At 43.6% G+C, this 13,193-nt stretch overlaps 1 protein-coding gene across 5 annotated transcripts in view; it reads right to left on the bottom strand.

Moving 5' to 3' along the window:
• Nucleotides 1–2,409: 2,409 nt before the first annotated feature.
• The window catches only part of MYH11 (myosin heavy chain 11), a 102,005-nt gene continuing 91,221 nt past the window's right edge, over nt 2,410–13,193 (bottom strand). For 3 of the 5 annotated variants that reach the window (XM_043523455.1, XM_043523454.1, XM_007058145.4), the window contains 4 exons: nt 12,754–12,962; nt 10,241–10,349; nt 8,038–8,210; nt 2,410–3,041 (listed from right to left, as the gene is read on the bottom strand). In XM_043523455.1, coding sequence (XP_043379390.1) covers nt 2,903–3,041; nt 8,038–8,210; nt 10,241–10,349; nt 12,754–12,962 — 630 coding nt within the window. In that variant the 3' untranslated portion in view covers nt 2,410–2,902. Of the gene's footprint in view, nt 3,042–6,373; nt 6,407–8,037; nt 8,211–10,240; nt 10,350–12,753; nt 12,963–13,193 lie in introns of all 5 variants that reach the window. The other 2 variants (XM_043523456.1, XM_037911347.2) reach the window with 1 other exon arrangement.

The following is a 13,193-nucleotide window of genomic DNA, read 5'->3' as shown; positions in this document are numbered from 1 at the left end:
AATGATTTGAAAAAATGTTCATGTTCTCTGCCCTAAGTGGGGTTGGTCCTTCCGCCCATACCTCTAGGAGTGGCTGCCCAAGGAGAGATCTGTGTATTGTACAATATGGCCCCCCCATTACTGTAGTAGCTGAGGGACAGATAGAGGAATTTAAAGATGCGGATAAACACTTTTGAAAACCCCAGTAGGTGCCTATCCACATCTTTAGGAGACTAAATATCTTTAAAAATTTGTGCCTGACGGCCTCCGTCTTTAATGTATTTATCCTCAATGTCCTTATGAGGTCAGGCAGTACTATTATCCCTATTTTACAAATGGGGGACTGAAGCAGAGAGAGGCAAAGGATATTGTTTACACTTGAAAATTTACCAAAATATCTATTTTGGAATAGCTCCCTGTGTGGACACTCTTATTCTGGAATAAGTGTCCCCAGGGGGTCTTATACTGAATACAGTATTCTGGAATAATTACTCTGGTAAATTTCCAAGTGCAGATAAACCCTCTGACCTGCCCAGTATCACACAGGATGTGTAGAACAAGGGCTTGAACCCAGGACTTCCAAATGCTAGGATAGTGCCCTAACTACCGGACCATCCTTCATCTCTCAGGCCTTTCTCTGAAGCACATTTTGCATGTTAGTACACTCTCACACTCTCTCCCCACCCCCCCTCCCTCCGCCATGGGCCTGAAGACTTCCTGAAACCTTCAGCATCCACTGTGCTGCTTCCACTCCAGATCTCTGTGCTTAGGCCCATTCTCAGCTCAGCAGTTTCAAGCCTGACTGCCTCAATCTCCCTTCTTCCTGCATGCTGGGTCACCAGCCATATGAGCTGCGAAGCCAAGCTTGGAAGCATGTTTACAGAATTAGGGTTGGACTGTAATAAGTGGCTGAGCAGAGAAATCAGCCAAGCACCAATTCAGTGTTAACTCTTTAAAATCTCCCTCTGTTGTAGCATCTCTCAGCCTAATGGCCCCAGCTGGGTTCTCATTTAATCAGTTTGGTCTTTTCATAAACAGAATGTGGCTGCCCTCTGAATTCCTTGGACTCACTGCTGCTGGCTGAAATGGGGCTTGGGTTCACTTTTTTTTTTTTTTTTAAGTTACTGATCTGAATGCATATTCACCGCCTTGGAATCTACACCCAAGTTATTTCCTGGCCTTCGGGGCTTGCTCTTTAAGGATCATCTGTCCTAAAATCTAGAGTGTTTAACTGTCTGCTCTCACTTAATTGTGTCACATTAACTTGCCTTGCTGTGTGTGCGCTCCTGCTGGACTGCTAGCATGCTCTCCCAGCTGCTGGAAGTACCAGCGTGTCTGTGGGGCTTCTGTGGTGCCTGTCCAGTAGTTCCTGGCACTTCCCTGAGTGGAGGGTTGCAGTCCAGCTGGAGCACTGCAGCCAGTGCTAAACGGCTTCAAGCTAGTACCTGAATGTGCAGAATTAGCGTGGTATTGATCATTGTATTAAATACCTCTTCTAAAAGGCTTCAAAATTGCACCAGAGGTATTGAGTATGACCGCTAGTCTCTGAGAAGGATACATAAAGGAAAACGTCAACAGTCATGTGTAGCCTAAAAGAAAAGTCCTCGCAGAGTTGTTTAGCAATGAACAGTATATGCTAAAGCAGTGGTTCTCAAACTTTTTTTTTCGCGGCCCACTTGAAAATTGCTGAGGGTCTCGGACCACTTAATGATCTTTCCCAGTGTTGTTCATGCCGTTAGCTAACTATTGTAAACCTTAATAATGTTTTTTTGTTTTACAAAAAACCGCACACAACTCATATTAATATCCATAGTCTTACCTTTCTAATGCGATGGATGTGCCCTCTCACCCCCACCACAGCAGCCCCCGAGCTGGGGCTGGGAAGGAGGGCCATCTCTTCCCAGCAGCTGCAGCCCTGGAGCTGGGGAAAGTCGCCTCTTTTTCTCTGGCCGCTGCAGCCCTGCAAGTCTCAAACTTCCCCGCCACCTCTTCTCACCCCCTATTCCTCCCAAGGCCACCACCTCACCTTACATGTGCTTCTTCTCCAGGGTCCAGGCACCTAATTAGTGGAGCCATGCCCGTGCAGCTTCACTAATTAGGTGGGTGGCCCTTCGTTCTCTCGTGTGCCACCACCCAGGTGCTCGCCTTAGAGGGAACTATCTGCGGACCACTGGTCCACGGACCACAGTTTGAGAACCTCTTTGCTAAGGAATATAAAGAATTAAATGTTGAATTTTTCATACAAAATCACTTTGTAATTTGACTTTTCAAAAAGGTATGTGAATACTAACAAGGTCAACAGCAGCTTAAGTTCCTGCTCAGTATATCAGATTGCACCCAACTGATTCCTAAAGAGAATACTTAAATGTAATGATTTATAACCTATTCGTGTTTGTGTCTGAAGTGCGTATAAAACAATAACAGTTTGACTTCATTTGAACAATTGATACTTTATTTTTGAAAAGTGACTGAAGAAGGCACTTCCATTTTGTGACCAGTGCATCAGGGTGTAGCATCCAGGAAAAGAAAATGCCTATACTGTATTAATTGAATAGGAAGACGAAAGGAAGGGTCGGCTGGATTAGGAAAGGATTAGCTGGCCAATGGCTCTCTGTAGCATAACTGCACGTATACTCTGTCCATTGGGATTTAAGTTGACTCTCTCTCTCTCTCTCGAATTTGCATTTCTGACTGAGTTCTCAAGGTGAATTACTCAATGTAAACCTTTTCAAAATACCTTTCTTAATAAAATAAGTTTTTGCAACACCTAAAACTTCCATTTATACATTGGAGAGAAGGCAGCTGTGCGCTTATCATTGCCATCAGAGTGGGTGGGTGTGGCATTGGAACTAAGTTGATTTATGCAGTGCTAAATATTGTATTCTCTTCCACCTTGCTGCAGTGTAGTTTGCGAGCGTGTTATCTATTCACTGGCTTTCGTTCCATTGAAATCTCCATCTCTTGCATCAGCTTCCTCTTCTGAACCTTCTGCTGCATTTTCAATTATTCTTCTGCCTCCAGATCTACGGGAGGGGGCAAAAGATGTCGGCTCATTTCCCCTCCTGCAGTAAGAAAACAGGCTTTAGTTTGTTTAAACTCTTTACAAATTAAGACTGGACGAAGTGTACAAAGCCCAGTAACTGCATCGGTGGGACTGAAGATCGTAAATGCAAAGTAGTCAGGGAAGTTATAGCTTCAAGGCAACTTTCTGTACCCCTTGTTGGTACTTTGTATTGGTGTCTATGGCTGGGAGGGGCTTTTGAGTCTGTGTAACATGGGACTGTAACTGGATTTCTGACTTTGTTCATGCAAAATCGCAGCCCCCGGTGTAGCTATTGCACTTGTTTGTTTTGAAAAGCTCAGTCTAAACAGAGAGACTAAGTCACTCATTTTACACATAAAGGTGTGGTGTTGCGTGTATGTGAAGGAGAGGAGTGGAAATGCAAGTACTTGGATCTAGCAGCAGTCAGGACTGCATCCCTGCTGCCAGGGGAAGATTCAGAGGGATTGCCCTGGACTTCTGAACAGAGCATGAATATACCCTTCCAAGTAGTGACTGTTGAAGGCCTTTAGTGTGTTGGAACTGTAATATTACAGCTGCTTTTCTGCAGTAGTCACACCTCCCACCACAGAGGTGCACAAGTGTTTATCTTTTTCTATGGTAGCAAATGAAGAGCTTCCCTCTGCTTGCTTAGTAGGTAGGGAGGGGAAACTGATTTGTGTAGAACAGTGAAGCTCCCGCTCCCTGCATGCACCCCCTTAAGGACTCTGCCACTGTGCACAGGAGTGGAGTGCCACCATTCAGCACTGAGCAATGCACTCCTTTCTCCCCAGGGACTGCATCCATGCCTCTCATGAAATTAATGGGATGTGCGTTTCACAGAGAAGCTCATTGAATGCACTTTCTTCCAGCTTGCTCCTCCCCCCCCCCCCCCCCCCCCAAAATCTCACCGTCACAGACCAAGCATGGAGAATTCCCCCCACATCCTAGTTCCATTGTGGGGCTAGAGTAAAAGAGGTGGGGGGGAGGGGAGAGAGAGAGAGAGGGGAGAAGAAGCGAGGTACTACAAGTGGCAGTTTAGAAGTAAAAACAGCTTCTCAGCCATAGTGTTGTTACTTCAACATGACAGTAAAATTGCTAGTAAAATGGTGGCTACTATCACCTTCCCATTGTTAAGCAAACCTTCTGTAAAGGCTTGAGAGCTCAGATATAAGCAAGGAAATTCATGATCACTGAACAATGTGCAAAGATTACTAATGTGAGGCTAAACATCCAACTACTCATTTTGGGGTATAGCAATCATGCCTAAATACTTAAGGTTTCTTTTGTCCTAGCAAAAGTCTAAGTCAGTTTCACTTATATTGAAGCCACTAATCAAGCCCAGAAGTAAATCTACCATAATGGGTAAGCATGTGAGAATGTTAGCTGAATTCTAAAGTTGTTAGAAGGGTACAAAAAGCCTATTATGTCCATTGTGACACTCTGTGGTATCTAGGCTGCTCAGTATGTCACTACCCTTAAATTAAGCTTTCATTGTGATGTCCACTCTCTCTGCTACAGCAAGCAATTAACTAGCCACTAAAACCTAGTTTGAGAACTAGTTAGTTATCCTGTCACTGATAACATGCAATGTAAAACAAAGGGGGCATCCATTTCTGTTCTGTTACACACTTGGCAAACAGCTTTCTCTCCTGTACAGTTTGTCTCAATCTGCAACATTTAAGATTCACTTCTACTGTTTAAGATATCAAAGGTGTTAAAGTGCTGGTCTTGTAAATGTCCCATGAATGCACTGAATGGGGGGCGGGGGAGCCCTAGGCTCTGTAGTAGATACAACCTCAGACTACTATACTTACTTTGACTTCAAAGAGTTGCATCAGTGTGACAGAAGAATTTGGGATGGGAGAATAATAATGGGGCTGGACTGAAGGGGGAAGAGCCCAACCCAGACTTGCAATGAAACCTCCGTCTAGATTAGATAATGCAAACTACACATACACTAACACACTATAGACCAAGCCCTAGTTTACATATATAAATTGCAATAATGGAACTGAAGTCCTGGTTGCTAAATTGGTTCAAACCCCTATGTAATGCTTATTTCAGTTTAACTTAAATCATGCTTCTTAAACTAACTGGGATATAAACCAGGTTTATATTTATTTAAGAATGTCCACACACTCATCTGTGCTGGTTTACCTAAAATCAACTTTAATCACACCTCTAGATAAACTGGTGCAGCTTTGCATGTGGACAAAGGGCAAAAGGGAAATCGTTATGCCAGAGGTAAAGCTCCCCCATGTCTACTGCAAGATGAAAACCCCTTGCAAAGCACTTCGTTTTGTTTGTATTTCGCTTTCCATTTAATCTAGCTTTGAACAAGCACTACTACACCTCAACCACTAACTGTATAGCCCTGCACTAATCACATGCAAATATGTTAAATTGATTTAAAGGCAGTTGCTAGGACAAAATGTCATCGTTAAATATTTGTGTAACAAGAACAAAGCCCCATATTTGTAAAAAGAGAAGATCCACAAATATTACAGAATGCTATTTGCTTAGCATCACTTCTGCAGGTGTAAAGTAAGATGCTATTTAGCTTAAAGCATCAAAGCAATACGACTTCAATAGGGTATTTCCATGCGTTAAACAGCAGTGACTCTATCCTATCTCAGAACAGGTAGGCATGCCTCGTAATATACACAAATAGCTGCTCTATACGTTATGTATAGTAGCTACATGTATAGTAGCTATTCAATACAGGCATATATTGATGTGCTTTGGAGGGCAGGAGCTTATCCTCAATCTATGATTAGATTGCTTTGTTTGTATTGCAGACTTCATGCAAATCATTTTTTTCCAAAGCACATGTAAGATTAGATATTTTTACCAATTGATTACATTAAAGAATTCACCATATGAAATGTGCATTGGTAGTACTGTGAAATTCTAACATGCTGCAACATCTCTGTTCATATCCATGTGCCTTTAATGTTTTCAGCTGTTTTAATTAATCAAAGCTATATTTTGCTTGCAAAACTTCCATGTTTAATGGGGACTTTAAAAAGTGCAAGGAAGACTATTTTCATGCAGAAATTTTAAAAAAGAGCAACTCATATGTCTTCTGTCAGCAGAGCTTATGAGAAAAGTGAGAATGCAATGTTTGCAAATCCATGTCATAACACAACCTAGCTGTAAGAAAGATGAATAACTGACAAACAGCTGATGGAAAAGAGTTATTGTAATATTTGTCTCCTTTGATATAACAAATTGATGACAAGATATCCAAGCCTTCACAGTTTGCAGAAATCTCACATAAAAATTACTTGAGCAAAAGGAAAATGAAAATTTGTGCACCACAAGCTAGCTGCAAAGTTGAAGGCATGATACCTGCTTAGTCACTGCGAAGGTTCCTGTGTCCCTCTGAAACAGAGATAGAGAGTCCCGAGCAGTTATGCTAAGCACATGGTCATTATCACTTTCAGGTAAGTTACTTTCAAATAGTTAAACAAAGTATATCATAGCATATTATTGAAAACCCTGGTGAGTAGAAGTGAGCCTTGGACTGCATTATGAAAATGTACTACCCATACATCTAGCAGTCACTTGGACAATAGCTGGAAGGATTTGATTAGGCAGATAGTTTAATTTTTTTTAAAAATTTTTATTAAAGAGCATGAACTAAAGTTACACAGGAAGATGTTGTAGGGGCAGCTGTTTCTCCTTTAACCAATTGGTCTCTTTGTTCATGCCACTGGTATCACAGGCTCGACAGCTGTATTAAAGCTTAGGAGTGTTAATAGAGCTGCATGACTACTGTATTATTTGGCGTGTTATATTTAATGAGAAAATGGAAGTGGCTAGTTTGACACTTTTCTCAGTTACACAGTGACGCTGAAACCCGACTGGTCAATGTATGAAATAGGGAGGCAACTTGGGCAAGTGTCACAGGGTGCATGTGGTTTGCCTTTGCCCTGGTTTATACTACAAACTTACCTTGGTATAACAATGTCACTCAGGGGGGTGGAAAATCCACCCCCCTGAGCGACACAGTTATACCAGCCTAACTCCTGGCATAGACAGTGCTATATGGACAGGAGGGCTTCTCCTGTGGCCCTAGCTACCGCCTCGGGGAAGTAGAGTACCTACACCGATAGGAGACACTTTCCTGTTGGCATAGATGGTGTCTTCACTAAGCGCTACAGCATCAAAAGTGCATGCTGCAGCACTGTAAGTGTTGACAAGCCCTTTGACTCCCTACAGAACTTCAAGTCTCTGAACTTCAGGGGTATCACTTCAGTCATCTCTCCAGTGTGAGTGGGGTGAGGAGGGACAGGTGACTAGCTTTAAGAGTGCTAACTAGTACTGCACATAATAAATATCATGGCAGGCAGGTCCGTCGATGGCTACTAGCCAAGATGATCAGGGATGCAACCCCATGGTCTGGGTATCCCTAAACCTGACTGCAAGGAGCTGTCCGGGAATGAACAACAGGGGACAGATCACTTGATAAATTGTCCTGTTCTGTTCATTCCGTCTGAAACATCTGGCACTGGCCCCTGGTAGGAAGACAGGATACTGGGTTAGATGGACCACTGGTCTCACCCAGAATGGCCATTCTTATATGTTCTTAATATCACCCTCAAGGGTCTCAACTCCAGCATAAGATTTTCAGAAAGTCACTGTTGGCCTAACTCAGCTCCTATTCAAGCCAACAGAAGTTTTATCATTAACTTCAATGGGAGCAGAGGTAGTTGAGTGCTGAATGCTTTTGAAACATCTCATTCCTGAAGGGTGAATCCCTGGCCCTATTGAAGTCGAGAAGAGTGTTGCCATTGATTTTGATGGGGTCATAACTTCACCTCAAGTCTTTGACCCCTGAGTAGCATTTTTATGATGTTAATTGGGCGGATGTGGGGAACTCATAACTCCCCAGCATCAACAGGGTGTTTCTTCTAAACCAAGTTTCTTTCCTCAAATTCTGCTATAGTTTAGAATTCTAAATCTCTCCTTAGTAGACAGAAAAAAGCTAGTAAAAAACAAAGCCACCCTACCTGAGTTTGCTCTTCAGTGAAGCCATCTCCCGGCCCATGGCCTCGTTACTTTCAGCTGCTTCGTCCAACTCTCTCTGCAGTTTCCTGCGGTTTGCGTTGATGCGCTGGGCCTCTTCCTCAGCCTCTTCCAGCTGTCTTTTCAGTTGTTTTACTCGGGCGGTGCTCTTATCAGCCTGAGCGAGAAGTAAGAGGAATGCTTAGAGTCTTGAGTTTCCTTTACAGAGATCAGAATGTTTTACGTTCCTCCATCTGCACCCCTTTATTCACAGTGATGTACTTTCCTGACTCTCTACACTTGCAAGTAGCTGCTGTGGCCGCTATTGTGACATTCCAGTAAGATTAGCTCTGCTCTTTTGGACTGCATGTATTTGATATGTCTCAACTGAAATTAACACTTTAGGTTCTGAGATGAAGAGTGGTCTCTGTCAACAGCCCTGTGAAAAGCTCAGATGGCTACAGGAGGCCAGTTGGGACAGGCACCTGAACCCAGTAAGTTATGACCCAGTGCCAGGTCAGGCTGTTCTAGCTGGCTGGTTGGCCAGGACCACTGCCTTGGAAGTTGGTCATTGTCTTGGTATGGAGGATAGAGAATCTTGCTGTCAAGCATGAGTCTAGTTAAGGACTTGACAGGGGGAAAAAAGCTGTTTTCTCTTTCACTGGCAAACAGCCTGTGTGGCAGCCCTTGTGGGGTCCTGCTGACTTACATTCACAGTGAGGCACAACACAGTGTAATATGCCAGAGTTGCCCTGACTCTTTGGGAGACACTGCACCAACAGTCTCATTAATCCAAAGTATAGAGTTCCTCCTCCTAGGCCCAGCAACCAGAGGCCCTGTCAGGCTGGGATCTAGGCAGTGTGTTGCTCTCTCTGAACCTAAACCCTTCCTTTAAAAGGCCTGCTCCAGAATGAGGCCCCGCTGTCTTCCCCGCCTTCTTGAGCTCTTTCGAAGCAGAACAGGTGTGACCCTAAAAACCTCTCAATGCCAACTGGAAAAGGTTTCAGAGTAGCAGCCGTGTTAGTCTGTATTCGCAAAAAGAAAAGGAGTACTAGTGGCACCTTAGAGACTAACCAATTTATTTGAGCATAAGCTTTCGTGAGCTACAGCTCACTTCATCGGATGCATTCAGCATTTCCACTGAATGCATCCGATGAAGTGAGCTGTAGCTCACGAAAGCTTATGCTCAAATAAATTGGTTAGTCTCTAAGGTGCCACAAGTACTCCTTTTCTTTTAACTGGAAAAGGGCTGATTGTTCTATAACAGCAACTCCTATCAGGCCTGACAAACTTGCTACACTTAGCACACAGTTTTCATAGTATTTATCTATAAAGAATGTCACTGAGATCTTAAATGAAAGCCAGGATAACACTGGTCATTAATATAATTGTGAAATGTATGTAAGGAATTTATGTATATACTGGAAAATATTTTTTAAGTCTGAATCCAGGCAGGTTGATAAACAGGTTTTTGCAAGACAAAGGATGTAGATTCACCCATCTGCCTTGGTTCACATGCACATTAAGCATTGTAAGCCAACACAATGGAAACCCCCCTTTGCATTCAAAGTCAATATGAGGATGTAAAGTCAACATGAAGTCTGCATGTCAATGAATAAAGCGAGGGGGAGGGGGAGGGGCATCCTGACTCTGGGGACCAACAATGAATTTGGGAGGATATAGGAATGCAAAAGGACATTACTTTATCCTTCACCAAGGAAGCAAAAAGGGCAGTGCTTTTTGCATTCCTGAAAGAGATCACAGCCAGGGTGGTGGGAGATGCTGGGAGATTCTCTCACCTAAGGCAAACTACTTTAGACCAGGGTTTAGCCTGTTAAAGAGGAGTTTAGACTCTAGGAAGCATTATACTTTTTGTTTTATATGTACCCATTTATGTCTCCATTATTATCTTAAGATCTCAGAGCTGCGAGGTTATTAGGAGCAGATCCTCACTTGAATCCAACAAGCTAGCGTATATGCTGTCCCCCTGGGGATAGCAAACCTGGTAGGACTTGGGTTGGCATATGCCTAGTACTAGCCTGCATAAAGGTCTGGAGGCTGGGAAGGCAGTGCTTGTGTGGCCAAAGGCAGCTTGTGTCAGGGAGCACAGACGACTACTTCATGCTAGAGGCAGGTAGTGGTGAGGTGCCTGGGTATTCACAGCAGCCCCTTCCTCCCCTGCTGGATCCCCATCACAGAGTGCATTACCTGGTCCTTGTATTGTTCCGCTTGCTTTCTTTCATCTTCAACCTGCAGCAAGGCCTCTTTCAGCTTCTTGTCCTTCTGACGCAGTGTCTTGGCTGTGGTCTGCTTCTCTCTGCAAATGACAGCATGACACTTACTGATCTGGAAAATGGAGAATTCTTAGGAGCACAGGGCTTGTGAAAAGAAGCATAAGTAGGTTTAGGTTGGATATTAGGAAAAACTTTTTCACTAGGAGGGTGGTGAAACACTGGAATGCGTTACCTAGGGAGGTGGTGGAATCTCCTTCCTTAGAAGTTTTTAAGGTCAGGCTGGACAAAGCCCTGGCTGGGATGATTTAGTTAGGGATTTGGTCCTGCTTTGAGCAGGGGGTTGGACTAGACGACCTCCTGAGGTCCCTTCTAACCCTGATATTCTATGATTCTATGAGTGATCCTCATATCAAAAGCCTTCCTCAGAATAATGCTATTGACTTCTGTAAAAACTGAAGGAAGCAGCAGCTTCTCTCATGGGTCAACTCATTAAATACCTGTCCTGTGTGTGTTTCTAGATGTGAGAGCAGGGAGCGTTTGCCCGCCCTGGTATCTTTGTATAGCCATCTGCCACATTTCTAATGGTTGGAAATTTTTGTTTTGTTTTGCTTTTTTGGGGTGTTATTTATTTATTTTTTTACTAGTTATTTACTAGTTTTCTGCTTACAGCCAAACCCTGCTTCTTTAGTCAGAAAGTGAATAAAAATGGGGACCTGCAAGAGTGTTTTTGGGGGGAAGGACAGAACACTTTCCCTCCTCCCCAGATGGCAGGTGTGGAGCAAGTGCTCAGCACAGCTCTACTCCAGCTCATAGCTTACTAGGTCTTCTCCATGCAGGATTATGGTCCAGCACATCTATGCATCCTGTGGAGCCACTGGCCTGGCCCCTAACCCTGCTGGCCTGTTCACAATCCACTCCCCTCTCTCCATGTTTTCCCACTGCACAGCTTGGCTTCACAGCATGCGAGAGATGCAGTGTTGGCTCATTTTACCTGTCCCTGCTCATGTATCATTTCCACTGTCATTTAGGCCTCCTGCTGCCATAGAATGGAGTCATTTACCACCTCACCTGTGCAGGCTTTTGTCATTTAAATGGGCTAGAAGAGAGAGTTAAGAAGCCAGGCTGCTGTCTGTCTTATCACAGGTTTCAGAGTAACAGCCGTGTTAGTCTGTATTCGTAAAAAGAAAAGGAGTACTTGTGGCACCTTAGAGACTAACCAGTTTATTTGAGCATGAGCTTTCGTGAGCTACAGCTCACTTCATCGGATGCATAGCAATTGACAATGTGCTGGGTATTCTCAAATATTTACTTTGAATAGTCTACAGTTCTCAGAATCACACTAGTGTCTGAGATAACAGCTGCAGTGAGAGAACTAGAGGCTCTGGCCTGATGCAGACACCAACAGCGCCCCCAACCTGCAACAAGCAAATGCAGCTGAGAGTCCAAAGTGACGACTGTGCAGACCCACACCACTGACCACAATCCTGGACAGTTTGGCAGCTAGTCGGCTATGCTGCACTGGAGGTGCAAGAAGGATGGCAATTACTGTATGTGCACAATGAGGCCTGAAATGATGCCTAGTTGCATCAGCATGCGTAAAGGGCCAAGTCCAGCCCCCAGCCAGAATAAATGGTCTGGTCCTTGTTGTATTGAGACAGAAGGAATCTTTCCCTTTGTCATCAAATTTCAAAACTCTGCTCCGTCCCCCTGCTTAAATGTTACCCTCAGTTGATAGTAGCCTGGGGAGAGAGGGGAGGAGGTAAATAGAACCGGACAGCCATGCACCCTGGCAGGCAGAGAACTCCCTTGAGGCCAAGTACCATGCTAACACCTTTGCAGAACTTGCTGTCCTGCCAGTGCAGTCAGGATCTGGCCCAAAACAACAAGACTACAGTGCTAATGAACTGGTCCTACAGCCAGTATAGAATGTAAAGGAGGGTAAACCAATAGGTTTCTACAGAAACTACTCTGAAAACGTAGAGAATAAGATGCTTCATCTAGGCTTTTTGGCAAGCCTGTACAATTCTACAGCAGGGAAACTGTTTTCTATTACATTCTAGAAAACTTTTCAATAATAAATTCTTCCCAAAGCTGGTCCTATGCAAGATTTTGATACGAACCAATCATTTTCCAAAGAAACACTGCTCATGTGTGTAAGACTCTTTACCAAACCTTAATGCCACTAATAGAATCCTGGAAAACCTTTTAGTATTTTTGGTATTTATATAGTAAAACACGGGTAGTCAATAGGTGGAGCGTTGGCCAAACCCAGACTGCCAGACACGTTTGAACGGATAGTGAAAGCTTTTTATTTACTTATTACCATTATTATTATTGTTGTTTTTGTATTATTTTCTCTGAAGTCTGGACTTTGACTATACCTTGACCAAGAAATTTGGACCTTGACAAAAATAATTGATTACCTGTATTAAAATTAAATAAAAGGATGGCTTTGTCAGTGAGGGTTGAGTTGTAGTGTCCAAGTACCTGGATTCCTGTTCCACTTGGTCCTCAAGCTGAGAAATTTTGGCCTCCAGAGAAGCAATTGTAGCCTTAAACTTGGACTTCACAGCCCCTTCCATTTCCTGCAGTTTACTCTTCAGCTCTTTGTTCTGCCTCTCCAGTTGCTGCCGAGCGCTTTCATTCTTCTGTGCCGCAGCGCGCTCTGTTACCAACTCGTTATTCAGCTGCTCTGACTGAAATATTTAGGGAGAGCACTTTAAAATCTACAGCTGTTACCTTAGACTTGGGAAAAGGGAGTTAGAGCAATTTAATATAAAATATGAAGTCTCTTTCTGGATGCTCTCTGAAGGTGTGTCCAAAAACAAACTCACACTTGGATGGGTACAGACAGAAACACGCATGTATTAATAATACATACGTACACCTTACACCCCTCTTACTTATAGACAAACTCCAGTGGACTG

This window comes from Chelonia mydas, chromosome 10 (genome assembly GCF_015237465.2).
Source record: "Chelonia mydas isolate rCheMyd1 chromosome 10, rCheMyd1.pri.v2, whole genome shotgun sequence".
Taxonomy (NCBI): Eukaryota; Metazoa; Chordata; order Testudines; family Cheloniidae; genus Chelonia; species Chelonia mydas.
Note: the sequence above shows the minus strand (reverse complement) of the source record. Positions and strands in the feature narration are given on the sequence as shown.